This window comes from Schistocerca serialis, chromosome 1 (assembly GCF_023864345.2).
Source record: "Schistocerca serialis cubense isolate TAMUIC-IGC-003099 chromosome 1, iqSchSeri2.2, whole genome shotgun sequence".
Classification (NCBI taxonomy): Eukaryota; Metazoa; Arthropoda; class Insecta; order Orthoptera; family Acrididae; genus Schistocerca; species Schistocerca serialis.
The window spans coordinates 357,182,622-357,210,116 of record NC_064638.1 but is presented as its reverse complement, the minus strand read 5'-3'; the positions used below and the strand labels follow the sequence as shown (position 1 = coordinate 357,210,116).

At 38.3% G+C, this 27,495-nt stretch overlaps 1 protein-coding gene across 4 annotated transcripts in view; it reads left to right on the top strand.

Annotated features, from left to right (window-relative positions):
* Positions 1-27,495, top strand: part of LOC126470208 (probable E3 ubiquitin-protein ligase MGRN1) — a 167,535-nt gene that overhangs the window by 62,260 nt on the left and 77,780 nt on the right. For all 4 annotated transcript variants that reach the window (XM_050097886.1, XM_050097910.1, XM_050097894.1 and 1 more), the window contains exons 10-11: positions 2,905-3,075; positions 23,943-24,150. In XM_050097886.1, coding sequence (XP_049953843.1) covers positions 2,905-3,075; positions 23,943-24,150 — 379 coding nt within the window. The remainder of the gene's footprint in view (positions 1-2,904; positions 3,076-23,942; positions 24,151-27,495) is intronic.

The following is a 27,495-nucleotide window of genomic DNA, read 5'->3' as shown; positions in this document are numbered from 1 at the left end:
TCCAGAATGAACATCAGGTGATAATAGTAGTAACAGTGAAGTCACATGCACAGAAGAAGAATTAATTTCATATGTGGGTTCTCAGTCACTTTTCCTCAGCCATCTAATGACACAGGTAATTTTTATTGAGACTGTTAGTGATATTAATGATATTGTAATCATTGTTATCATAAAGACATGAATTTGAAATTCAACTTTGGTCTTCTGAAGTTGATTTACAGATATTTGTTGTATATAAACTTCGCTGACTGTGTCCAAGAATGGTTAGAATTATAAAGCAGTAACAGTTGCTACTGCAGACAATAGTACTTTTTCACATTTATTGCCATGTGATTGATTTTTTACCAGCCATTTTCATATAACTTACCAGAAGTTGACGGAAACAAGGATGTTGAAGGTAGAGTCCGAGAATGTTGTGGTGACTCAAGCAGTGACAGGAAAAGGAAATCTAAAGCCTGCCCTGAAGTCTGAAAGAAAAATGCCAACAGTACTCTGAGAATATGTGGACAAGCATATTTTGGATATAAAGAAGTCGAAGTGTCGAAATTACTCATAATAGTCCAAGAGAGCCATGAAACTTAGGCCCGATGTGTACTTCAAAGAAGTGTCAGGGCCCGATGTGTACTTCAAAGAAGTGTCAGAAATCTGTTCAAAGGAAGTGTCATCAAATTTCTGCTGGTGACAGATAGGCAATTTTTAACACTTTCTGGGAAGTGATGTCACGGAATCGGAGGAAGATTTATGTAATCAATTTTGTGGACATAATTCCAACTAAACAGTCAGGGAAGATCACTGATGAATGCAAGAGAATTGGCACGCTGGTTTATTATGTGAGGAATGATACAGGAAAACATCAGGTATGCAAAAAAAAAAAAAAAAGTTTCTCAATACTCTTGGCTTTAAAGAATGGACAGTGAAATACTGGCTGGATAATTCCACACAAAAGATGAGCCCTGATTCAGATACAAAGCAAAGAACAGCTGTATAGACTCTACACGGAAAAATGTAGTAAGAAACGGGTTTCATTGCTAAGTTATGCTACTTCTAATTTGATTTTTGGTGAGGCTAACCGTAACTTATTTTCCCCCAAAAAAGTGAAGACTCATGGAAGCAGCCATACAATGGAAAAAGCAGGCAAGGTAAGAAAGCTGCCCAGGCCTTGAACAGTCACCATGGGCTTACAGGCTGTGAAAGTAGTACCACTTTTACAGGCAAGTGAGTTTATTATAGAACAAAATTGGCTGTCCATAACTATACACTGTATAATTTAGAAAATCATGATGTCGTGTGTCACTGGTTTGATGAAAAACAAGGTGAATTGGTTGGATCAAGTTGTACCCCATGTATCATGGATGTACTGTTCAAAACGATTAAGGAAAATCTTCACCCATACATTCTATATTCTGACGTTTGCACATTTCAGAGTAGAAACGTGATTTCATTAAATGTCCTTTTAAGGTTAGTAATTGATTCTGGAGTATTTATTACACAAAAATTTTTGGAAAAAGGTCCTACTCAGATGGAACAGTTCCATTGAGTGCAAGCTCAAAGGACATGAAGTTACACTTCCTAGCCAATATGCCTTGATATCCAAAGAGGCAAGAAGAAAACCACGACCTTATGAAGTCTTTTACTCCTTTTTCACTAACTGTGGAGAAAAAAGTTTGTGGTTGTATGTCTCATTTAGGCCTGGAAGAGATGCAAAGAATGAGCCAACAGTTACAGACCTTAGGGCAATACAGTACCGTCCAAATGCTATTATTTGCTACAAGTCCACTTTCGACAAAGTGGGTCAAGAAATACCAAGATGTTAGAGAAAAATTTCTGGAGAATTTTGCTTCCCAAAACTATACAAAGAAAAACTGAAAATCAAGAAAAACAAATGGGATCATTTACAAATTAAAGTCATTGTTCTTAAGGATTGTCATTACTATTATGACTACATTCCATATGAATGATTGTCATCTTGGATGTTACTGTTTCAGGAGTGACAGTGCGGTGTAGTTCTTTGTTAGGCAGTTTTTTCCTTGAAGAAATCTGCAGAAATTATCAGACCTGTGTGAACCGTGTGTATATTTGAAATTCTTTCTGTAAAGTCTTTTCAAACTGATGTTGTTACCACTTTTTCAGCACCAAAAGCAACATAAATGTGGTAAGTTGTACAGGAGACGGGCAAACAAATACCCCGTGAAATAATATTGTGTGTCACTTTGTGTTACAACCTAGAATATCATTATAGTGCATCAACGGAGATTTTGTGTCCTTATGAAATGTATCAGGTATTCTAGACTGTTTTGTGTGTCCCCTGTAAAATTCGTGTTTTGCTACTTATGCGGTATTGTTTCTTCTCCAATGATATTCAAAAAAGGATTTAGTCAGAATCTTATTTTTTATCACCTGCAGCTTCGTGTGATATTGGGATATCACTAAGTGCTTTAATGTATTTAGAAACCTGCCAGACAAAATTCTACAAATTTATTTGTGGTAGGATTCCCACTATTTAAATACTCACTTTAATTCCTGTCTAACAACGGAAAAATGGTAGCTGCAACACTCTCAAGTTCTTTGATGTGACCTTTTCAGTCAGTTGGCTTTTTTTTTGTGATATAACCTTAATCTCAAGTAGGTAAAATAATTATCTTACTGCCTGTAATTGTTTAGGACATTGTTAAAAAAAAAAAAAAAAGAGAAAAAAAAGCAGATGTATCTTTTGAAAAGAGAAAAGGCAACTTTCTAGTCAAGGAAAATGTTCCAAGACAAAATCCAGCTAATTCAGAGAATTAGTATGGTGATATGTAAAGTAAGAGTGCTTAATTTTATTACTGTTCCAAGCAAATTAATTTTTGTTTCATTAATAGACAATAAACCATTACTCTCATTGATTATAACTATTTTCTTGTATAGTTCCGTATGTCAGTCTTGCTAGCCAGAGAGGATGAAAATCACAAAGAACAATCGAAATCACCACTTCTTGTCCGGCACAGTGTGCGTCCTCACAGTAGAGAAAAGAACTCTACAAGACCTCGTGACACAGTCAGACTGGTTAATGAAAAGACAGTGGATCAAACTGAGGAAGTAAGTGCTTCTGTTCTTTTAAACCTAAAGTGTAGACTTAATGTTTACTTTTTGGGCTGTTGTAAGAATTTTAGAATATGTATTAAGTATCTACATTCCACATGTGTTTTTGATTGATAATTTATGCTAAGAACCACATATTCCTCTCTTGTTTGACTTTGCCCTTACATTATATTACTGCCACTAATAAAACAATTAAATCAAATACCTATTCCATAACAGCAAACATAAGTGGCTATTAGATGAGGTTCAGGGACCACTGAGGTCATCACAAGTTCCATTTGATTAAGAACAGGGTACCCTTATGTGCACTCCAAACGTTATCTGAAAAGCATAGCTAATTTTTGTATTACATGCAGTCACATAATTGAAATATTTAAAGGATTAAAGTTTCAAATAGAAATTAAAAATGGCAAGCATGTAAAATGTAAAGTTGCAATGTAATAATGAGAGAACTGATTTAGATCATTTTGATTTGCATTTTTTTTATTATGGAGTGGTGCTTTCTGTTAACAGTTATTTTTCATTAACGTAATTGATACAAATGAGGAGCATATACTTACCTATTCCTGCAGATGGAACAATTGGAGGTGGACTGACAAACATTTAGAACAGCAGACACGCAGTTTTGTCTTTTTGAACATTTATAGTTTTTATATATTCAGAAAACATTTTTAAATATTTCATAGCAAGCCTAAAACAACAGTTCTGTAGGTTTCACTTCTGGAGGAGGTCCAGTGGTGGTTACAACATATGTAGAATATTAGTTCAGTTCCAGGAAAATCCTTTAATACAGAATACTTATCTTTGAGACACAGGAAACTCCAGGTAGGAATATCAACAATGTAGAAAAAGATATGCTGCTACTTACCGTAAAGAATATACGTCAAGTTGCAGACAGGCACGACACACACACACACACACACACACACACACACGCACACACACAAAAACCAAGCACACCTTAATGCACACACGACTGCAAACTCCAGCATCTCAGGCCAGAAAGCAATGTCGCATGATATGCAGTCAGCTATCTGGAGGAGGTGGGGAAGGGATAGTAGTGTACAGGTGGGGGAAGAGAGACGGACGCTGTCTTGTGGAGTTTGCTGCTTGCGTCCAACGTCATCTCGCATTCCGGCCCAAGATGCTGGAGTTGGCGGCCATGTGTGTGGGAGGTGTGCTTGCTTTTTTGTGTGTGTGTGGTCGCGCACATGTGTGCACACACACTGTGAATGTTGTATGTGTGTCCTCGCTTTACTGACGAAGGTGGTGGCCGAAAGCTATATGTGGGTGTCTTTTAATTGTGCCTGTCTGCAACTTGACGTGTCTTCTTTACGGTAAGTAGTAATCTGTCCTTTACTACGTACTTATCTTTAGTAGAAACCTGTGTCCATAAGATGGACGATATACATTACGATCACAGAACACAGTGATAACTGTTATTGTACTGTAGAATTCTGTAATGTAACATCGTGACAGTTTTTGTCTTGTACTGAATGTCAGCCAACTGTCGCTTTCATGTAACTATGAACTTTGGTACTCGGCTCTGGCTAATGACACTAGCTTGCTGCCAGATCTGAACTACAGTGATGCCAGAGTAGGCTGTCAGAGAGTGAACCAAGTTGTGCAGACTTGCAGCAGCAGCAGCAGCAACATAGGGAAACTCATGAGGGCTTGTCTTTGTCAACGTCTTGCATTCGTGGCTGTGCCCGACAGTGACTGTGTTCTGTTGTGGGGTACCAACTTTAACATGGGACCTCACTTTTCTTACAACACCTTACTCCCCCTCCCCCATACCTTGTACTATCATCATGTAGTCCTGGGTCATGTGACAATGCGAGGGAGGGAGACGGGGGGGGGGGGGGGGGAGGAGGCCTGAATGTGCACATTGATGAGGAGACAGGGACAGTAGTGATGACCAATGGCAGCTCCCTGTCTGCAACCCCGATATCCACCTGTGAGTGACCAGGAACACCAGCCAAAAAACCGGCGAAGCTGATTGATATGCTTGAATGTTCAAAAGTTACATGGAGAAACTCTTTCCCTTCCACACAAGGGAGCAAATCTAAAAGTTTTCTTTCTTTGTATCACTCCTTGCTGCATGATGGGAAATCGTCGGCAGAATTATCACATGGTCATCATCACTGTACCCTGTTGCATCTCATGTGGCCACTATGGAAACAGTTCATTCTTCCAAGCCAGACAAAGTACTGACTGCAGAACACAGTTTTCTTCAGAGGTTTTGGCAAGGGACAGTGTTGGAAGCATGGTGTCATCACACAAGTATCAGATTGTTCGTCTTATGTCATACAATGTTCTTCTAGGCTGCACCAGTGTCTTAATGGCTATCTGGATGCACTGCCTCCGCTGACGTCAGCTGCAGCAGCTGCGGCAAACTGACAACGGCGGCTCCATTGGCATCACACTGGACAGCAGAGATGATTGTTATTGCGGACTCCAGTGGTGTGCTGTCTCTGTGGACAAGCAGATTGTCGCAGAATCATAATTGTGCCACGGATGATTAGGGTGACACTGGTGCAGCCTAGAAGAACATTGTATGACATAAGATGAACAATCTGATACTCGTGTGATGACACCATGCTTCCAACACTGTCCCTTGCCAAAACCTTTGAAGAAAACTGTGTTCTGCAGTCAGTACTTTGTCTGGCTTGGAAGAATGAACTGTTTCCATAGTGGCCACATGAGATGCAACAGGGTACAGTGATGATGACCATGTAATAATTCTGCCGACGATTTCCCATCATGCAGCAAGGAGTGATACAAAGAAAGAAAACTTTTAGATTTGCTCCCTTGTGTGGAAGGGAAAGAGTTTCTCCATGTAACTTTTGAACATTCAAGCATATCAATCAGCTTCGCCATTAGACCGAGGGTGAAACGCCATTGTCGGTACAAAACTCTTGAAAACTGGCTTATGTGAACTGTGGTCCATTGTCAGATACAAGGAACTTGAGAAGACCTTTGAGGCAAAAAGGGCGGGGGGGGGGGGGGGGGGGGGGGGGGAGAGAGAGAGAGAGAGAGAGAGAGAGAGAGAGAGAGAGAGAGAGAGAGATGTTACTGCACTAGCAGGTAGAGGTTGGAGAGGTGAGCCAAAATGGAGTGTAATTTATTTATATTGGTTTTACTCCCCCTCATAGTAAAATCAGGATAACCATGCTTCTGCACATGTTAGTGGACTACTTTTCCTTTGCAGTGTCTTCGGTGCTAGAGGCTGGAAGAAACCTGGAATAATCTCTGATTTTATGTATTGACCAACAATATTTCTTCTTTCAGCACCAATCTGTATAAGCTTCTTTAAATAATTAGCTAATTGCCATCAGATATGTATATTACAATCATATCACTAATTGTTGCAAGAGATGTCTTGTACAATGAGAATACTTTTTGACAAGCAAAATAACCAAGAATGTAAGATAGAATGATGGTTGTAAATCTTATTGTGTTTTTATTTCTGTAACATCGCTATTGTTTTTTAAAGAAATTTTTTATAGCCAGGATTGAGCTCAAAATTATTTTTTATTGATTAGTTTCAACAGGTAATACTATTATCTTCAGATCTTCAAAAACTTTTTTGGTTGTGTATATGTTCCATTGTGCGTTAATTACTCATGCCATGTTAACATTTTTGGAGGCAGCATGTTGCACAGAGCACACAGATGTGGTTGCACATAGCACACAGGTTTGTCAAAAATAAAATTACAATCAAGTTTCTCGCAAGTATGTCTATATATGTAGCGTTCCTTTGACACTTGTCAGTTGTTAAAATCCACAATATATAGTGAATGTGCATATTAACACAAATTTTTGCATTGACATGATGACTGAAGTGCAGCACAGCACTGGTCAATAAAAAATAGTTTTGAACTTGATTTTTGCAGTAAAAATTTTCTTTAAAGTACAGACAGATTGCTCCTTCTCATTTCTTAGTGTTCGAAACTTCAGTCACTATTGTATTGTGAGTGCTGTTCTTCCATGGCTGCAACACATGTCCATTGTGCCCACAACAGGCTGCTAAACTCGTCGTCCTGCCTTCCAGAAATGCTGTGTCGATATACTTTGCATTACCTACACATTATAATAAACCGTTTCGCCAACAATATGCCACCTGAAACTTATCTACTAATAAAAATGTTTATTAAATGTCACTAACATCTTTCATTGTTTATGAGGGCCACGGGTGTTATCCATCATTTTCTGTAAAATGATATGTTATTTCTCATATCCCCCCATTGAAATGTAAGAGGTCATGAAAGTTACTTTCTTAAAATAACTCTTAACAACTTTTTGATTCTTTTCGTGCTGCTTAATATAATAAATAAATGTTAGCACTTTTTTTCTAGTAATCCTTACATATTTTCAACTGAGAAGAAAAAAAAACTTACATTACAGTATAAGAAAAAGAAACAAGAGCTAAGATCTCCTTTCAGTTAGCAATTCCTGCTAATCTCTATTCCTCTCTCCAGTTTGATGATTTGCTCTACAGAGTGCATTTATGTGATTAACCTTATTTTAACCTCTATTAATTTCAGTGTTTCTTTTATAAGTTTTACTTATTTTTATTTAGAACTTATTGTTAATTATTTGTGTAAAATCTCAACTTTACTTTACAAATTATGATAAGATTAATCATTCACCTTATGTATGTAAACAGTTAATCGGTACCATTTCCACTTGTTAAGTAATTGTTCCATCAATAACATTGCAGTATACGAGAGAACACACATGAGAAAAAAAAATCTTATTTTTAGTTTTGTACCGCATATAGAATTATCTGTGTTGCATTTTTATGTTTAATGAGTTAATCACTGACGTATTGCATAAGCAATGTCTACTTCTTTTAAACGAGGCTTGCTCCATTGTATCTGGGCAGATACGTGCTCTGAGGGAGTCATAAGCCCATTTTATCAGTAGCAAAGTGCTGACACTTGCTTTTTATGTTCGTGCAGACATGGACACATTTCTTTCACTATAAAGGTAATTCACCCAATACTGTACTAGTTCCGAGAACTCTTCCCAAATGGCAAACGAAATTCACTGCTGTTCCTTATTCCAGTAAGAACTTGTTAGAGTCCTTCTTCCATAGGATGGTACTTCTCAACCATTTACAATCCTTAAAGTGCTATAGCTGGAATCATGAATGATAGAAGTTGAGTTTGGGCGTGTTCTGTGCACCTATGTCATGCATTCTCTGACAACCAATAAGCATTCAGTACTGTTCTCAGCACTCTGCTGGGAATGTCGTAGCCAATGTGAGCATTAAACGTGACTATAGTGAGTTGTTTAGTGAAAGTTTAATCCATTTGTTGTGAGCTGTCATGGCTGATGGTGGCAGTAAGTGACAAATTCTGCACTAGCAAGCAAGAGACGTAATTTTCAGTATACACATCATTCTTCACGTGCAACACACTTGTACGCACTTACCACAACTGTCGCTGGAATCAGCACCAATGCGATCCCTGTCTTCGTCTCGAGCTGTGCAAACAGCCATCATTTGTGGATCAGTCGATAGTGTTTCTCTCAAAATCTACCTCCTTAACATCTCTTTTATGAGTCCACCTAACTTCGATATAGGTCCTCCCTTTCCTGTGTCCAACTAACCCTTTGATCCAACATACAATTTATATGAGGCACACTATGCCAATTAAAAAAAATTGTATCCTTTTCCTTCCGTATTTACATAATTTGAAGAAATTTCTCCTTGTAGGTATGACTTCACCTGATCAATTGAACCTATTTAGAACCGACATTGTCCTCTCTCTTTTGTACTAGGAAAGCTCCTACCAATGTTGCTCTGTTAATGTTCTGGGTGGATAGTCGTACCATTTTATGTTAATTTTCCGCTTTTGTCACACTCTTATTGTACTCCTTGACCAATTGCAACCATTTTGCCTGGATGTTAACATGTAATAACTAAATTTAGGGAATGGGTGTAATTCCCTTCCGTTTCCCCGTTGACATTGCTGACATGCCAAACATTACATTGATATGATTTATTGCAATTTTCATGCCTTTGATGCCTTAAAAATCCTAGAATGGTACCTAAAGATGTGAATGGGTGTAATTTGAGCTACTATGGAGTGTGTGTGTGTGTGTGTGTGTGTGTGTGTGTGTGTGTGTGTGTGTGTGTGTGTGTGTGTGTGTGTGTGTTTTATTCCTTATGCATTCATGTAAGCACAGAAAGTGAAACGGAACTGAGAAGGGTTTCTGCCATAGAAATGTTGAATACGGTCAGAGGTATAATAGAGCCAGTAGTCTTGTTGGAGAAGAAAGAAAGAAAGAAAAAGAATGATTAGAAGTGTTAGGACTAGAAAAGATGGGAGACAGTCCCCAGAGACTCATTCCCATACATCTCCACGCACCAGGATTCCCTTCCTGAAAGGTTCTTCGCCGAGGAGACAGAGGATGAAGATGTTTGGCATAGCCTACAGAAGAGACTTCCTGACTTCACCCATGAAGGTGCCAAAATTGGTCCTGACATCCCCCTAGTGACAGAGTATCAACATAAAAAGAAATGTTCTTGCTAATAGAATATGGTTGGTGTAGTTGTATGCTTACCACCATAAATATTTTTTTGCAGCAGATAAGATCATCTAGGGGGTTAGAGTTACCTGATTACTTACAGTACTTAACCTCCTCCACAAAAATGGTTACAAACCCAATAATAATATCTGTAACAGGAAATGAAAATTATCAAATTTATTTGTTATAAAATATTATAATTATATTATATGATATGATGTTATGTTATGTTGTTGTTGTTGTTGTTGTTGTTGTGGTCTTCAGTCCTGAGACTGGTTTGATTCAGCTCTCCATGCTACTCTATCCTGTGCAACCTTCATCTCCCAGTGCCTACTGCAGCCTATGTTATATTATTATAAAATATCTTATGCCATTTACTAAGTTTCCATTCAAGAACCTAGTCAAGTCATTTTCTCATAAAATTATTTTCAGGGCTCTGTATTTATTGACCCATCATGTAGTATTTAACTGCATGAAAGTAATTTAATTCCTCATTTTCACAATGAACTTGATGCTCCACTTGATGACTGCGGCATGAATTAACTTATTACATTGTAAACACCAATAAATTACTAGCTATTTGTAATCAAAGATAGATAATAAAATAAATAATGTTTACTCACTAATTAATGAAATTTTACTTTTGTGATTGTGTGTAATAGTCTTTGACAGAATAATCACTTTTGTGATTCTAATTCTCTGCACGTTATGTATGGTTTATCTTCCCAGTGTAGTATAGTGGAAGGAAGTTTATTCATGGACGATAGGCAAGGCAAGAATAAAGAAAAGTGCAAAAGGGAAAACGAGATGTGTACTCGGAAGCTGGCAGTCATCAACCTATTGAACCTGCGTAATTTGCAGAGTCCCCTGAGGGTTTAAATCTTTTTACCATATCAATATTATATAAACATTTCTCTTGACCCTTCTGGGATCTAGGAGAAACAAAGCTTTACGATGGGTTGTGCCAATTATTTTATATGGTCCATTGTAATGTGGGAAGAACTTGCTGGTTTCCTTTTTCGAGTTGGAATTAGGATGATACTCCCTGACTAATACCAGGTCATCAATGTCAAATACAGGCATAATTGCCCCTCTGTAATGTTTTTGCACTCCAGAGTTCTGTCTGCTTGCTCTGATGTTCTTGCACAAGATTCTGTACGTTGTCAGGTTTTATGTCTTGGTTCATTAATAGTGGTTCCTCAACAAATATCCTGTTAATTATTTCTACCATAGACAAATTTGGTAATTCATTCAAGATTACCTGAAATTTCTGAATCAACTGTGCTCATGTAGTGTGTTTCATTGAGCAATATGTTCAACGTAATCTCCCTATTTCCTATTTACAATCCTTACAATGCTAATGTTTCTCTCAAAATCTAACTCCCTAACATGATATAGGTTACCATTCTGTGGGTCGACCTAATGCTCTCACAGGGGTCTGATTGTGGATAATGTTTTGAAATGATTGTATGCCTAATGGCTTCCCAAGCCATGAATTCCTTGACATTATTACTAGCATACTGTGATTCATTATCTTTTAACACCCTCTTAATTTTGCCTATTTCTATAAAATAAACTCTCAAACAGTTTATAACAGCAGCTGTATTTTATAGGGTAAAGTTTTATGTAGTTTGACCAACATTCCATTAATACAAGAATATAAGTAGCCCCCAACCTCTACCTTTTGACGGATAGGTGATGTAATGCCTTCGGTATAATTGGATATAATTGATGTAACACATAACTGTCGTCTTCCTTTATCTTTTGACTTGTTTCACATGTTCTTATCACACTTGTAATCTTCCTACTTAGATTTTTAAGGTAGTAAGAATTGTTCATATGTGTAATGCATTTATGAAGGTCAAAATGGTCATAAGTATATATATAAAAAAAAAAAAAAAAAAAAAAAAAACAAAGATGAGGTGACTTACCGAACAAAAGCGCTGGCAGGTCGATAGACACACAAACAAACACAAACATACACACAAAATTCAAGCTTTCGCAACAAACTGTTGCCTCGTCAGGAAAGAGGGAAGGAGAGGGGAAGACGAAAGGAAGTGGGTTTTAAGGGAGAGAGTAAGGAGTCATTCCAATCCCGGGAGCGGAAAGACTTACCTTAGGGGGAAAAAAGGACAGGTATACACTCGCACACACGCACATATCCATCCACACATACAGACACAAGCAGACATATTTCAATGGTCATAAGCTTTAAGTGGGAGATGCACAGTTTCTAGTGTACTGAATTTTCATTTGATTCCCAAAATAAGGCATCTTCTTATATAATCCACAAGTGCTTTTCATTAGAAGGAAACAAAGCTCACTCACATAACTGTAGTTTTTCCCCAAAATAGTTATCTGTATGGAGGTCATGTTTTGCTTTTGAAGCTAACTTCCTTACTCCATTGTTAGTGAAACTAATCAATAGAAAATTTATAGCAAAAACAATTCCTGATCCATTTGTCCCCTTAATTTCATTTATTACTAACGAGTCTTGTTTTGTGACCCTTTTATATAGTTTACCTCTGTATGAAATCTTGTAAGAATAAAGCCCATCACATTGATCTACTGTGCAGCAATTGGCTTTCCATAAGAAGTGCTTGTGCTTGATGTTTGTTACAATTAATGAACTTTGTCCCCAGACTTTTAAGTGCGATTTTTTTTTTTTTTCCCACACAATAGCCAATAACTGTTATCGGTTGCTGTATAAGTTAGTTCATGTTTATTTAAACTTTTGGTTGCAAAAGCAATTGCGTTGTGTTCTCCTAGTTCTGGGTCCCATTCACCTTGAAATAATTTGCATGCTATCCCATTTATAGACTGGTTGTGAACTTGAATGTTTCCTGCATTACTGGGTATTTTGGCATGGGTACAGCTACCGAAGCTTGTTTAACATTCTGAAATGCCTCTTATGTCCCTCATCCCATGTCCATTTCGATCTTTGTTTTAAAAGGGATAATAATTGTGGATCATTAATGGGTTGACCTCTTATGAAATGCCTATAGAATTCCTCTAGCCTGAGAAATTTCACAGTTCAGGACAATCTATGATGGCTCTTATACTTTCAGGATCAGGCTCCAACCCTTGTATTCCTACAACATGGAAAAAAAAATTCTGTTTGTCCTGGCCAAAGTATGATTTTGATAATTTAATTGTGATGGCAATTTTGTAAAATTTATGCAATGTTTTGGTTAGTAAAGAGCAGTGCTCTCCTGATGTTTTCTAAAAAATCAAAATGTCATCCACATACATGCACCAGGTCGTTCTGCCAGAAATTTCTCTAGTGCTTGTGTGAGTACCACTACTGAGATGTACAAACCAAAGAGAAGTATTAAAAAATGGTACAGTTTACCCTCAAATAAAAGCATGGTACATGGTGTAGAATATTCATGAAGACATACCTGCCAATGTTGGGTTATCAGATCCATCGAGCTAAAATATTTAGCTTACGCAAATCTCAACAGCAATTCTCCGATGCAGACCATTGTATTTCTTTCAGTTTCTTCATGGTTATTAAGGGTATGAGTGTCAGATTCAAGTCACATGCCTCCAGAAAATTTTCTCACATGTAGTAGAGGATTGTTGCATATGCTTACATTATGTTCTATGATTCCATTCTCAACCATTTTCTGGATTTCTCCCTGCACTGCAGATCTAAACTTAATGGTGCTGGATAAGGTTTACAAAAGAAAGGTATATTATCTTTTACTTTAAATTTACAGATACACTGACTAATTACTCTGGTCTTATCAAAAAATATGTCTCTCTATTGTAGTAAAATATCGTGCAGTTCCTGTTTTTGTTTAGTCATTAACTATTTGACTAACAAGCTTTTATCTTAGGGTGTTCCAGGCTATCATCAACGTTCTCGTATCTAGCCGTTGCTAGTAACTGAGCATTATCCACTGATAAATTTGGCTTAATTGTTAGCTATTATTCTTGAAGGACACCCTATATATGGAAACTCCACTTGTCCAGTACAGCTCATTCGTTTTGAAACTTAACAATACTTTGTGAGTAAGTAACCAATCTATCCCAAGTAGTATATGCGGATTTATATTAGGTACCACTAATATGATTTACAAAAACTTAAAATTATTTATTGTTTGTTCTGGATTTTTACTAGGAAACCTTGGGATATTGGTGAAACTTCACTTCCAGAATGTATATAAATATCTGTGTTACACCAAATACATTTCGGACTACTATTGTTTTAATTTGCTCTTCATATTTTATTTCACCTTCTTCCAGTGACCACTTGTGTCCCACAACAGTATGGATAAATGCAATTAGCCTCCCCACGGGCCTAAGGCTGCATTGTAACTTCTTGGATCCTGATTGTTACACCATGATGTTCCTTGTTTTCTGAATCTGGAATAGGATAGGATCCATTTGAGGAAACCTGATTTTGAAAAAACATACTAAAGGATACATGGTTCTGTAGGTTATTTGTTGTATTGGATATAAATACCTGTGAATAATTATTTGGTTGGCCATTTCTTGTTTTGTTCCCTCAATTATTATTCCTTTTATCTGCAAGACAGAAGTTACTCTCTTTTCTCTGTTGAAATTTTGATGGGTGGCGATCACCGTGATTGTTTTCTTTGGGCAGTTCCCCACCTTCTCACCCCCTCACCCCCCGCCCACCTGTTCCCATTCTTTATTAGGTATATCCAGGCCTCCTATAAAGGCTCATAGATCGTCAGTAGTGGTCCAGCTCCAGTATCATGTTTCTTTCCTCACATAGCAAAATAGTCTCCTAATGAGGGCCTTCGCCAAAATGTGTTTCAGTGGGTTATCTAAATATTTGTATTTAGTTAAGTGCCATTCAGTGTATTACTTGCAACTATCCTATGTACCATTATAGTATTTGGGATCACGTAATCGTACAGTCAAATTCTCCTTTGTACTAGGTGAACAGTATTTCCTTTTGAATTTTTTCTGGAAATTGTTCAGATATTTGAACTCTTCTGAATGAGTGGTTCCCCATTCTGCTGTGTCACCTGCCAAGTAACTGAGTGCTAAATCTATTTTTTAAAGAATATTCACACCTCTTTAGTAAAGATATAGTGAACACTCTTAAGAAATAGGTGAGATGTACATCACCGTCTGGTTTACATTTAGGACTCTGTATCGACAAGTTCATCCCATTTCCACGTTGAAATTCCTCTATTAAGTCTTGTGCTAATCCATTACTCTTTTAATCTGCCTTGTGCTTAATTCTTGTTTTGTTTTCTTCATTTCCACCCAGAGTTTTTGAAATTCCCCATCATTTTTAACTGACTCTCCTGCAGGATTAAGAGTACCTACAGTTGAGTCATTTCTCTCTTGCACCTTCTGCTCAACTAGGTCATGTATTTGTTGCTTCAAACTAGTAAAAGTAGAATGGGCACTAATTGTTACCTTCGAATTCCTATTCTCTATACATTCAGCCTTATTGGGACGTCTGAGATTTACTCATTACTATTGTTAAATTTCAGCTCACTTAATTCTTTTATTATTGCAAGTTTCTGTTCACCTCTCTAAATTGCTCATTAACTTCATTTTGCACTAGATCACATTGATTGGTTACCTCTGTTTGTAATTCTACTTCTACATCTACATCCATACTCCGCAAGCCACCTGACGGTGTGTGGCGGAGGGTACCTTGAGTACCTCTATCGGTTCTCCCTTCTATTCCAGTCTCGTATTGTTCGTGGAAAGAAGGATTGTCGGTATGCCTCTGTGTGGGCTCTAATCTCTCTGATTTTATCCTCATGGTCTCTTCGCGAGATATACGTAGGAGGGAGCAATATACTGCTTGACTCTTCGGTGAAGGTATGTTCTCGAAACTTTGACAAAAGCCTGTACCGAACTACTGAGCGTCTCTACTGCAGAGTCTTCCACTGGAGTTTATCTATCATCTCCGTAACGCTTTCGCGATTACTAAATGATCCTGTAACGAAGCGCGCTGCTATCCGTTGGATCTTCTCTATATCTTCTATCAACCCTATCTGGTACGGATCCCACACTGCTGAGCAGTATTCAAGCAGTGGGCGAACAAGCGTACTGTAACCTACTTCCTTTGTTTTCAGATTGCATTTCTTTAGGGTTCTTCCAATGAATTTCAGTCTGGTATCTGCTTTACTGACAATCAACATTATATGATCATTCCATTTTAAATCACTCCTAATGCGTACTCCCAGATAATTTATGGTATTAACTGCTTCCAGTTGCTGACCTGCTATTTTGTAGCTAAATGATAAAGGATCTATCTTTCTGTGTATTCGCAGCACATTACACTTGTCTACATTGAGATTCAATTGCCATTGCCTGCACCATGCGTCAATTCGCTGCAGATCCTCCTGCATTTCAGTACAATTTTCCATTGTTACAACCTCTCGATACACCAAAGCATCATCCGCAAAAAGCCTCAGTGAACTTCCGATGTCATCCACAAGGTCATTTATGTATATTGTGAATAGCAACGGTCCTATGACACTCCCCTGTGGCACACCTGAAATCACTCTTACTTCGGAAGACTTATCTCCATTGAGAATGACATGCTGCGTCCTGTTATCTAGGAACTCCTCAATCCAATCACACAATTGGTCTGATAGTCCATATGCTCTTACTTTGTTCATTAAACGGCTGTGGGGAACTGTATCGAACGCCTTGCGGAAGTCAAGAAACACGGCATCTACCTGGGAACCCGTGTCTATGGCCCTCTGAGTCTCGTGGACGAATAGTGCGAGCTGGGTTTCACATGACCGTCTTTTTCGAAACCCATGCTGATTCCTACAGAGTAGATTTCTAGTCTCCAGAAAAGTCATTATACTCGAACACAATATGTGTTCCAAAATTCTACAACTGATCAACGTTAGAGATATAGGTCTATGGTTCTGCACATCTGCTCGACGTCCCTTCTTGAAAACGGGGATGACCTGTGCCCTTTTCCAATCCTTTGGAACGCTACGCTCTTCTAGAGACCTACGGTACACCGCTGCAAGAAGGGGGGCAAGTTCCTTCGCGTACTCTGTGTAAAATTGAATTGGTATCCCATCAGGTCCAGAGGCCTTTCCTCTTATGAGCGATTTTAATTGTTTCTCTGTCCCTCTGTCGTCTATTTCGATATCTACCATTTTGTCATCTGTGCGACAATCTAGAGAAGGAACTACAGTGCAATCTTCCTCTGTGAAACAACTTTGGAAAAAGACATTTAGTATTTCGGCCTTTAGTCTGTCATCCTCTGTTTCAGTACCATTTTGGTCACAGAGTGTCTGGACATTTTGTTTTGATCCACCTACCGCTTTGACATAAGACCAAAATTTCTTAGGATTTTCTGCCAAGTCAGTACATAGAACTTTCCTCGGGTAGAGATGCTATGCTTGTTTGTAAACTTTTTCACTCTTTCCCTTGGGTTTAATACCATTAACAACTCTTCCCCTTGGGTTTTAATACTATTAAAAAAAACTTCCTGGGTGGCTTTAATACTATTAGATAAATCATCTAATTTTTTTAAATATTTGTTGTAAACTGCTTTCCTTGCTGCGGGCAACCACAGGCACACAGTTAATTCAACAATACACTTTTAAGAAGAATTAGTTTATTCTTGTAGCAGTACCAAATCACTCATTGTTAAATTGCCCCATGTTGAGGTACTGTCACACAACCACACTCAAAATAACATAGAAAAACAAATCGTTTATCACAGGTACTGCTCACCTTAGTTGTATAGGAGTGCATCTTGTTCGGGTGAACTACTGGTGTGAGGATAACCCATTACTGTGTACATCTTGCTAGCTGACTCAAATGCGTTGTCGAAGCTGGAGTGACAGCGATTTGTAGCGAGGCGGTACTTTAGGACTCTACCGTTGAGTCATAACAAAAGTTATGGCATTTGGAGGTTGTATGAACTGCTGTCATTGCTCTTCCAAATCATGGACTGATCAGGCTTGTTCCGAGTTTGAATCTGTCATTGTAGTCAAGAATAATTGTTAACTGATTGACTATATATAATTTCCACTCTTCATTGAACAGGGTTTTTTAATAGCACCTGCACTGCAAATTATTGGTGGCTGTTGAGACTCATTGTGAAGGACAACCACGTATAGCTCTAATTTCATCTCACTAAATTTCTTAAAATCTGCTTATTATTGGTCTGTAGCGGCCACTATTTTGCATCCTGTCACTGCTGCCAAAGTAGAGTGTATGATTGTTACTCAGCCCTGTCACGAAACTGAGCCAAAGTGGAGTGTAATTTATTTATTTTGGTTTTACTCCATTGTGTAACATTCTCCATGGTTGCCCATTTCATAAAATTCACTACTATCCAGACATGCTAGTAAAATCCAAATAACTGTGCTTCTGCTCTTGCTAGTGGATTACTACTCCTCAACAGCATCTTCAGTGCTAGAGACTGGAAGAAAGCTGGAATCCTCCTGGATTTTAAATATTGACCAACAATATTTCTTCTTTCAACACTAATCTAATTAAGCTTCTTTATGCATTGAAGTAACTGTCATTAGATATGGATATTATGACCATATCACAAATTTTTGAACACAAATATCTTGTACAACAAGAATACTTTTTGACAAGCAGAACAACCAAGAAAGTAAGACACAATGATAGTTTAAAAATTTCACTTGTTTTTGCTTCTGTGATGATATTGTTTTTGTTGAGAGACAAATTGACGGAGTCTCAAAATCAACCGTGGTTGTGGCCACTATACTTTGAGACTCTACAATTGACAGAATTGTTTTCGGATCTGGGTGTGGCAATTTAGGATAGCAGTGCTTATGTGTGCATGTGATAAATTTTGCGTGGTTGCATCACATAACTTAATATCACTATAATTCTCTTGACAAGAACACTTGCAATTTCTTGTTAGCTCTTGAAATTCAGCAATCCATTGTTTTAATGATTGGTCAGGGTGCGTCTTAAGTTGGAAAAATTTCAATCTTGCCACAGTGACATGAAACTGCATCTTGTAATGCTCATTGATTTCACAATCAACATCTTCCAAAGTCAGGAAACAATTTGAGACACAGGCAGTACACATTGGCTCTGACAGTGAACAGAAAGAATGCATTGCATGCTACACTTTTATTTCTGTAAGTAGTGTAATGAGCTTCCAGTTGAGCATGATGTTCCAACCAATCCTCTTCTGCGCTGCTAAACTGGTGAAACTCGAGTCCAGCATCTGGATGTGGTGCTGCTTGTTTCAACAGTAAGTTTGTCATCTGTTGAACACTTAGAGCAGTCGTACAGTCTGCTGTGCCTGAAACTGAACAGTTTGCCTTAGTGGTAGTTCATTTGAGGGCTTAGATATGGTCAAGCACTTTATACTAAATAGAATACACAAAAACATTACTCCCACTATGACTAGCAGTACACCGAGCACTTCCACACAGGCAGACTGAACATATATGAGAACGTACTTGTCACCATTTTTATATATATTGTAGCAAGCCTAGACAACAATTCAATAAGTTTGACTTCTGGAGGAAGTCAAGTGGGGTGTACAACATGAATAGAATATTAATTCAGTTTCAGGAAAACTCTTTAATACAGAATACTTATCTTTAGTAGAAATCCAAGTCCATATGAGGGTCAATATACGATTACAATCACAGTACACGTTAGTAACTGTTCTTGCACTGAATAATACTGTCATGTAATGCTGCAACAGTTTTTGTATTGTACTGAATGACAGTCAAATACTACTTTCATTTAGCTATAAACTTCGGTACACAGTTCTGACTAATGACACTAGCTCGCTACTGGATGTGAACTACGATGACGCTGCTACCAGAGCAGGCTATCGAAGAGGAGGGGCCGACGTGTGCTGTGCTCTGACATAAGATAAGTAGACTTCCAGCAGTGGAGACATGCAGAACCTCACAAGGCTGTGTCTTCGTTGATGTCTCTCATTCGTGGCTGTTTCTGACAGCGACTGTCCTTAGCTTGTGGTTCTGTAGTGAGGGACCTCACTCTTCAGATGACACCACAAATGTAGGAGACAAATATGCTGGGGAAAAGCATATGTTACTCTAAACACTGGATAAACAGAAAAACAAGGTGCATGAATATAAGTAACAGCCAAAAAACAGTGGAATTTAAATTCCAGAGTGCAGATTGCTGATTAAGATCTGCAAGAATTGAACTAACATTTGAAAGATGTTACTTCTGCAGTCAGAGAATACTATCACTCCATAAGTCAGTGTTTTAGGTGGAAAAAATTTTGGGGCCTTAGTGTGCCACTAAGGGGACTGTGCACCACCACAATTTAAGAGCAACAATCTAAAATCTTCACCACATAGTCTCTCTCTCTCTCTCTCTCTCTCTCTCTCTCTCTCTCCATAATTTCCCCCATGTTGTTGTTGTTGTGGTCTTCAGTCCTGAGACTGGTTTGATGAAGCTCTCCATGCTATTCTATCCTGCGCAAGCTTCATCATCTCCCAGTACCTACTGCAGCCTACATCCTTCTGAATCTGCTTAGTGTATTCATCTCTTGGTCTCCCTCTATGGTTTTTACCCTCCACGCTGCCCTCCAGTACTAAATTGGTGATCCCTTGATGCCTCAGAACATGTTCTACCAACCGATCCCTTCTTCTAGTCAAGTTGTGCCACAAACTCCTCTTCTCCCCAATTTGGTTCAATACCTCCTCATTAGTTATGTGATCTACCCATCTAATCTTCAGCATTCTTCTGTAGCACCACATTTTGAAAGCTTCTATTCTCTTCTTGTCCAAACTATTTATTGTCCATGTTTCACTTCCATACATGGCTACACTCCATACAAATACTATCAGAAACGACTTCCTGACACTTAGATCAATACTCGATGTTAACAAATTTCTCTTCTTCAGAAATGCTTTCCTTGCCATTGCCAATGTCTACATTTTATATCCTCTATACTTCGACCATCATCAGTTATTTTGCTCCCCAAATAGCAAAACTCCTTTACTACTTTAAGTGTCTCATTTCCTAAACTAATTCCCTCAGCATTACCCGATTTAATTCGACTACATTCCATTATCCTCGTTTTGCTTTTGTTGATGTTCATCTTATACCCTCCTTTCAAGACACTGTCCATTCCATTCAACTGCTCTTCCAAGTTCTTTGCTGTGTCTGACAGAATTACGATGTCATTGGCGAACCTCAAAGTTTTTATTTCTTCTCCATGGATTTTAATGCCTACTCCAATCTTTTCTTTTGTTTCCTTTACTGCTTGCTCAATATACAGATTGAATAGTATTGGGGAGAGGCTACAACCCTGTCTCACTCCCTTCCCAACCACTGCTTCCCTTTCATGTCCCTCGACTCTTATAACTGCCATCTGGTTTCTGTACAAATTGTAAATAGCCTTTCGCTCCCTGTATTTTACCCCTGCCACCTTCAGAATTTGAAAGAGAGTATTGCAGTCAACATTGTCAAAAGCTTTCTCTAAGTCTACAAATGCTAGGAATGTAGGTTTGCCTTTCCTTACTCTATTTTCTAAGATAAGTCATAGGTTCATTATTGCCTCACGTGTTCCAATGTTTCTACGGAATCCAAACTGATCTCCCCCGAGATCGGCTTCAACCAGTTTTTCCAATCGTCTGTAAAGAATTTGCGTTAGTATTTTGCAACTGTGACTTATTAAACTGATAGTTCGGTAATGTTCACATCTGTCAACACCTGCTTTCTTTGGGATTGGAATTATTACATTCTTCTTGAAGTCTGAGGGAATTTCGCCTGTCTCATACATCTTGCTCACCAGACGGTAGAGTTTTGTCAGGACTGGCTCTCCCAAGGCCATCAGTAGTTCTCATGGAATGTTGTCTACTTCTAGGGCCTTCTTTCGACTTAGGTCTTTCAGTGCTCTGTCAAAGTCTTCACGCAGTATCATATCTACCATTTCATCTTCATCTACATCCTCTTCCATTTCCATATTATTGTCCTCAAGAACATCGCCCCTGTATGGACCCTCTATATACTCCTTCCACCTTTCTGATTTCCCTTCTTTGCTTAGAACTGGGTTTCCATCTGAGCTCTTGATATTCATACAAGTGGTTCTCTTTTCTCCAAAGGTCTCTTTAATTTTCCTGTAGGCAGTTATCTATCTTACCCCTCCGTGAGATAAGCCTCTACATCCTTACATTTGTCCTCTAACTATGCCTGCTTAGCCATTTTGCACTTCCTGTCGATCTAATTTTTGAGACGTTTGTATTCCCTTTTGCCTGCTTCATTTAGTGCATTTTTGTATTTTCTCCTTTCCTCAATTAAATTCAGTATCTCTTCTGTTACCCAAGGATTTCTACTAGCTCTCGTATTTTTACCTACTTGATCCTCTGCTGCCTTCACTATTTCATCCCTCAAAGCTACCCATTCTTCTTCTACTGTATTTCTTTCCCCCATTCCTGTCAATTGTTCCCTTATGCTCTCCTTGAAACTCTGTACAACCTCTGGTTCTTTCAGTTTATCCAGGTCCTATCCCCTCAAATTCCCACCTTTTTGCAGTTTCTTTGGTTTTAATCTACAGTTCATAACCAATAGATTGTGGTCAGAGTCCACATCTGCCCCTGGAAATGACTTACAATTTAAAACCTGGTTCCTAAATCTCTGCCTTACCATTATATAATCTGCCTGAAACCTTTTAGTATCTCCAGGGTTCTTCCATGTGTACAACCTTCTTTCATGATTCTTGAACCAAGTGTTAGCTATGATCAAGTTATGCTCTGTGCAAAATTCTACCAGGCAGCTTCCTCTTTCATTTCTTAGCCCTAATCCATATTCACCTACTATGTATCCTTCTCTTCCTTTTCCTACTGTTGAATTCCAGTCACCCATGACTATTAAATTTTTGTCTCCCTTCACTACCTGAATAATTTCTGTTATTTCATCATACATTTCATCAATTTGTTCATCATCTGCAGAGCTAGTTGGCATATAAACTTGTACTACTGTATAGGCGTGGGCTTCATGTCTATCTTGGCCACAGTAATACGTTCACTATGCTGTTTGTAGTAGCTTACCTGCAATCATATTTTTTTATTCATTATTAAACCTACTCCTGCATTACCCCTTTTTGATTTTGTATTTATAACCCTGTATTCACCTGACCAAAAGTCTTGTTCCTCCTGCCACCGAACTTCACTAATTCCCACTATATCTTAGTTTAACCTATCCATTTCCCATTTTAAATTTTCTAACCTACCTGCTCCTATTCTTCTTTGGCAATTTACATATTGCTAATTCAGATGACAAAACTGTTCACTGACTTGTAGAGCAGCTGCATGCACTCCACTACTTTGTTCAGAGGAACAAGAGGTGGTTCTTTATATCCCTCCCCCCTGCCCTGCCTCTCTCTCTGTAAACCAAAATAATTTCTCACAGAACACAGAAATTCATGTGACTGACAGTATACAGGGTATCCCAAAATGTTGGACTTGCGACTTACACAGGGTGTCCAAAATAATAGTAATCAGCATACTTTAGTGACACTTTCTTTTCAGCAAAACAAGAAAAAAAGTCTAGTAAACAAGGCCACTAAAGTGCATAACTTAAGACATATGAGCATTTGTTCGTCTTCGATACTATGACACACATCTCTTCCACTCTTTACTTTTCATATTTTGGGAAGAGGTATTAGGGTCCAAAGCAAGCAAAAAATATCTAGTAAACATAGGCTGTAAAATGCATACCTTAGCAGGTATGTGTTTCACATTACCGAAGATGAACAAGTGCTCATAGCTCTTACAGTACGCATTTTAGACCCCATGTTTACAAGGCATTTATTTCCTTTTTTGGTCAACACTTCCTCCTCCCAAAATATGGAAAGTGAAAACCTTGGCTTAGTGGAGATCTGCTTCATAGTATTGAAAATGAACGGATGCTCATACCTCATAAGGTATACATTGTAGAGCCTGTGTTTACTAGGCGTTTTTACTTATTCCTGTATAAGGAACGTGTTCCTAAAGTTTTTGGCACCCTGTGTAAGCCACAAGAAGTCCAACATTTTGGAAAGGAGTGAAACCTGGGTGTGCCCCTCTTTCAGCTACTTTCACCACACATTGTATGGAATGCAAAATTAAACATTACATGAATCTCTTACCACAATGACTTACTGAGAACTGGCAGGCACAATGTTTTACCCAGAAGAAGTGGCAGCACAGAAGCTGACAGTACCAGACTCTTGTTGGTGGATTTGTGGCGGGAGTAGTTCAGCTCGCTAGCTGTAAAATGGAAACTGCTTTAAATGAGACTGTATTGACTTGATCATTTTTAATTTCTAATTCATCAGAGTATCTGAAGTGTGGCCTTTACCTGGATTTTTATTTTTGTTTGTTTGTACTTTGCAGAACGTTGATGATGATAGTGAAGCAGAGAAGCTTTCACCTTTACTTGAAGTGGCAGGTGTTGTGAGTCCACCAGCTACTGTTTCAATAATTGGAAATAATTTGGATGATGAAGATGAAGAAGAAGATGAGGAGGAAGAAGAGGAAGTCATTCATGTTGACAGTCTGCGAACTAAGGATGATCTAGCTACAACGAACGACATGCCAACAAGTAACTATTTTGAGATAATGTCAATTATCACACCTTTCAACTAATTTAAGAAAGAAATAAGTTGATTTGTGTTGTGATAGTTCTTAGTTGATTTTGTTTAATATTAACAAGCATTTAATATGTGTGTTTGTGTTTGTGTGTGTGTGTGTGTGTGTGTGTGTGTGTGTGTGTGTTTTCAGTGAGTCAATTATTCAATAATTCTAATTTGTTAATTTGGTCTGTCTTTTATTCTTCCTGAGGAGATGGATGCCCTGTTAACAAAATCGAATGTCATAATACTTGTCTTTGCTTGCTTGTGTGAATGAATATGTGTGTGTGTGTGTGTGTGTGTGTGTGTGTGTGTGTGTGTGTGTGTGTTTCCTTTACTGAAGATGGTTTCATGGCCAAAAGCTAAATGCATATAAGTCTTTTCATTGTTCCTGTCTGCAACTCAATGTATCATCTTTATGGCGAGTAATGATCTATCTTTTTTCTTATATTGTTACTGAACATATATACAGTACAGCCCCGCTTTTACATTCCCGGACTCAACGTTTTCCCGCAGTTTACGACATTTTTTATCGCTCCTGTCCAATTTCCTGTCCACAGTGTTAGTTTGAACTCAAATTTGCATCAGCATATTTATAATTTTCCCGAGATAACCGCATTACGAAAAAATATTTGTCAAGAAAAAAAAAATGATGCTGGCATGTTGTCCGTCCAGTAGTGTTTAAAATATTACATGGTTAAGTTTCTTGACTCCAGGGCACTCTACTCAACAGATTTGAACCAGTAAATGTGTAAAAGTTACAACAATTTGTGCTGTATCTCCCGCTACTGCCAAGCACTACTTGTTGTGATGGCTGATGGGGGTAACTAGGCTCATTCGAATAAAGATATCATGACCATTCACAATCATTTCCAAACATTCTACTGCGCAAATGCAGTTTCATGATTGTAGTGAACATTGTGACACCTTTGTTGAACCATATTTAATGTGTTTCGATGTTTGGCCTCTTGTAGTTGACACCGTCATTTGCTTTGCATTGCTCAAATGTTTTTAGTTTAAACACAACACTGGTTACGTTTTTTCCATGCTGAACAAAATGTGTTTCAAGAATTTATTCTCATTGTCAATTTTCTATGTAACTGGGGAGGCACAATACCTGATGGCTGATAACCTCAAAAACACAATTACAGTGCATGAGAGGCAGAATAACACGTACTCAAGTACCACACAAAATATTTATGTACATATTTGCCCTTGACAATGAGAAAAATTTTTGGAACGTATCATTAAACATTAAAAAATACGTAACTACTGCAGTATTTCATTATTTAAATAATGAATGAGAGCTGCAGGCTTTCAAAGCCGTCGATTATGACGTTTGAAATTAAGTCAGACGTTTCTGCTTCCCAGACAGTTACCAATTCCATTTGCATCAATGGTTTTCATTAGATGATAAACATTTATTAGATAATAAAAAAGTCTCTGACAAGACTTTTGACGCCTGTTATGTACATATATCATACACAAAGTGCGAAAATGCAAGGGGTAATCCTACACATAGTGTAAAAGTGGGATTTCACTGTATCTTGCTACTTGTTTTGGTTGTTCTTTGTACTTTGATAATCATTGGTGCCACAACTGCATCATGGTCACTTATAATAGTTTGCACACGGACATCCTCAAAGAGGTCGTATCTACTTGTTGTTCCGAACTACATGTTGAAGGTAGTTTTGGGAGAAGGCATTTAGTAATGTTTCGGAGGATGCCGTGTCGTGGTCTCCACTAACAAAACTGTAATTTTTCCAGTTGATTTTTGGATGATTGAAGTCCCCTCCAGTGATTGCAGTATAATTGGGGAACTTATGTTCAAAAGAACTGATGTTTCCTCTGAAGTTTTCAGTTACATCAGGAGGTGATTTTGGTGGTCGATATAAGGATCCAATTACCATTTTATGCCAACCTCTAACATTGAGTCTTGCCCACACAATCTCACATGGAGTTTCAATTTCTGTCTCGGTGGATCTGAGTTTCTTGTCTAATGTGTCAAATGCACCATGTCCATTTCCTGCTAGCTATCCTTTTCGTAAACACTTAAATTTTCTCTAAAAATCTCAGTGTTATCAGTTTCAGTTTCAACCATCTTTCTGTACCTAGCTTATGTGAGTGTCACTGCTTTTCAGAGTGCTTCAAACTCTGTCACTTTGTTGTGAATGCTTCAGCAGTTAACTACCAGGATTTTAATACTCTTGCCTCTAGGAGTCATTTTCTTGGACCTTACACTGATACTTCTACAGCTCTCAGCACTATGGCACAAGTCCAAGAAGTCTCGGTGTTGCTGCTCACGGAACCCTTGAAATCTCTTGTTCAGTCCTTCCACTCAACTCAGAAACACAGGACTAAAATCAGTTCTGGGGACAATGGTGCAAATTGTGAACTTTGTTGAAACTCCATGTGCAAGGTTTATCAGCTGTCTCTGCCTCAGAGTCCAGATGACAGGCATAATTTGTTCCAGTGTTCATCATAACCAGCAGTGTTGCACCGTGTTCCCTCAGTGGCTGCCGAAATAGCTTCTTCAGCATGAATGAGGCCTCCAAGCATACACACTGAGTACACCTGTTGTCCCTTCCTGTCCCTTGCTGCCTTTGCCGTAAGGGGTACTATTATTCATTGTTTGTTTGAGCTGCCAACGATTAGTAGGTCCATATTCTTTTGCGTTTCCTTCCTCTTGGCATGAGACTAAGCAGGTTTCCCCAAAACAGGTGAAGTGATCTCTCTCGCTCAGTTTCCGTTTCAGTAAAAGACATCACCTTGAAATTGTTGTTTTTTGGGGGATCCATATAACAACCTGAGTCCTCCCTGGTGCTTGTCTAACCTGTACAGGACGACAAGATTTACCATTGACATGCCACTTGCAGTCAAGTGGATGAGTAATGACAGGTCCCATACTTCCCCCAGAGGAGACAGAATCCACAGGAGAGAATAACCTTTGGTATTACAGGTACATGATTCTCAGGAGCTCTTTCAACAAAGCGATTCGCAGCAGCTACCAATAGTTTGACAGTAGTCAGGGCAACTTCCAGCTGCTTATGAATATCAGCTGACTAACCCCATGTTCAAGAACAGCATTCACATTGTGGCAGCATTGTGACTGCTGCAGTGTTTTAAAGAGCAGTGAACATTAAACTAAGCCTGCTGACTATATTTTAATCAGTTGAGCTAAAAAATTACTAATTCCTCATAAGAATTGAAGCAAAAAAACACAAAACAAGATTTCTATTAAGACAGCAGAAAAACATATGGTAAAAATTACTGGTTTCCTAAAACTTTCTGAAGTTAACTTGAAAATTTACGATAAA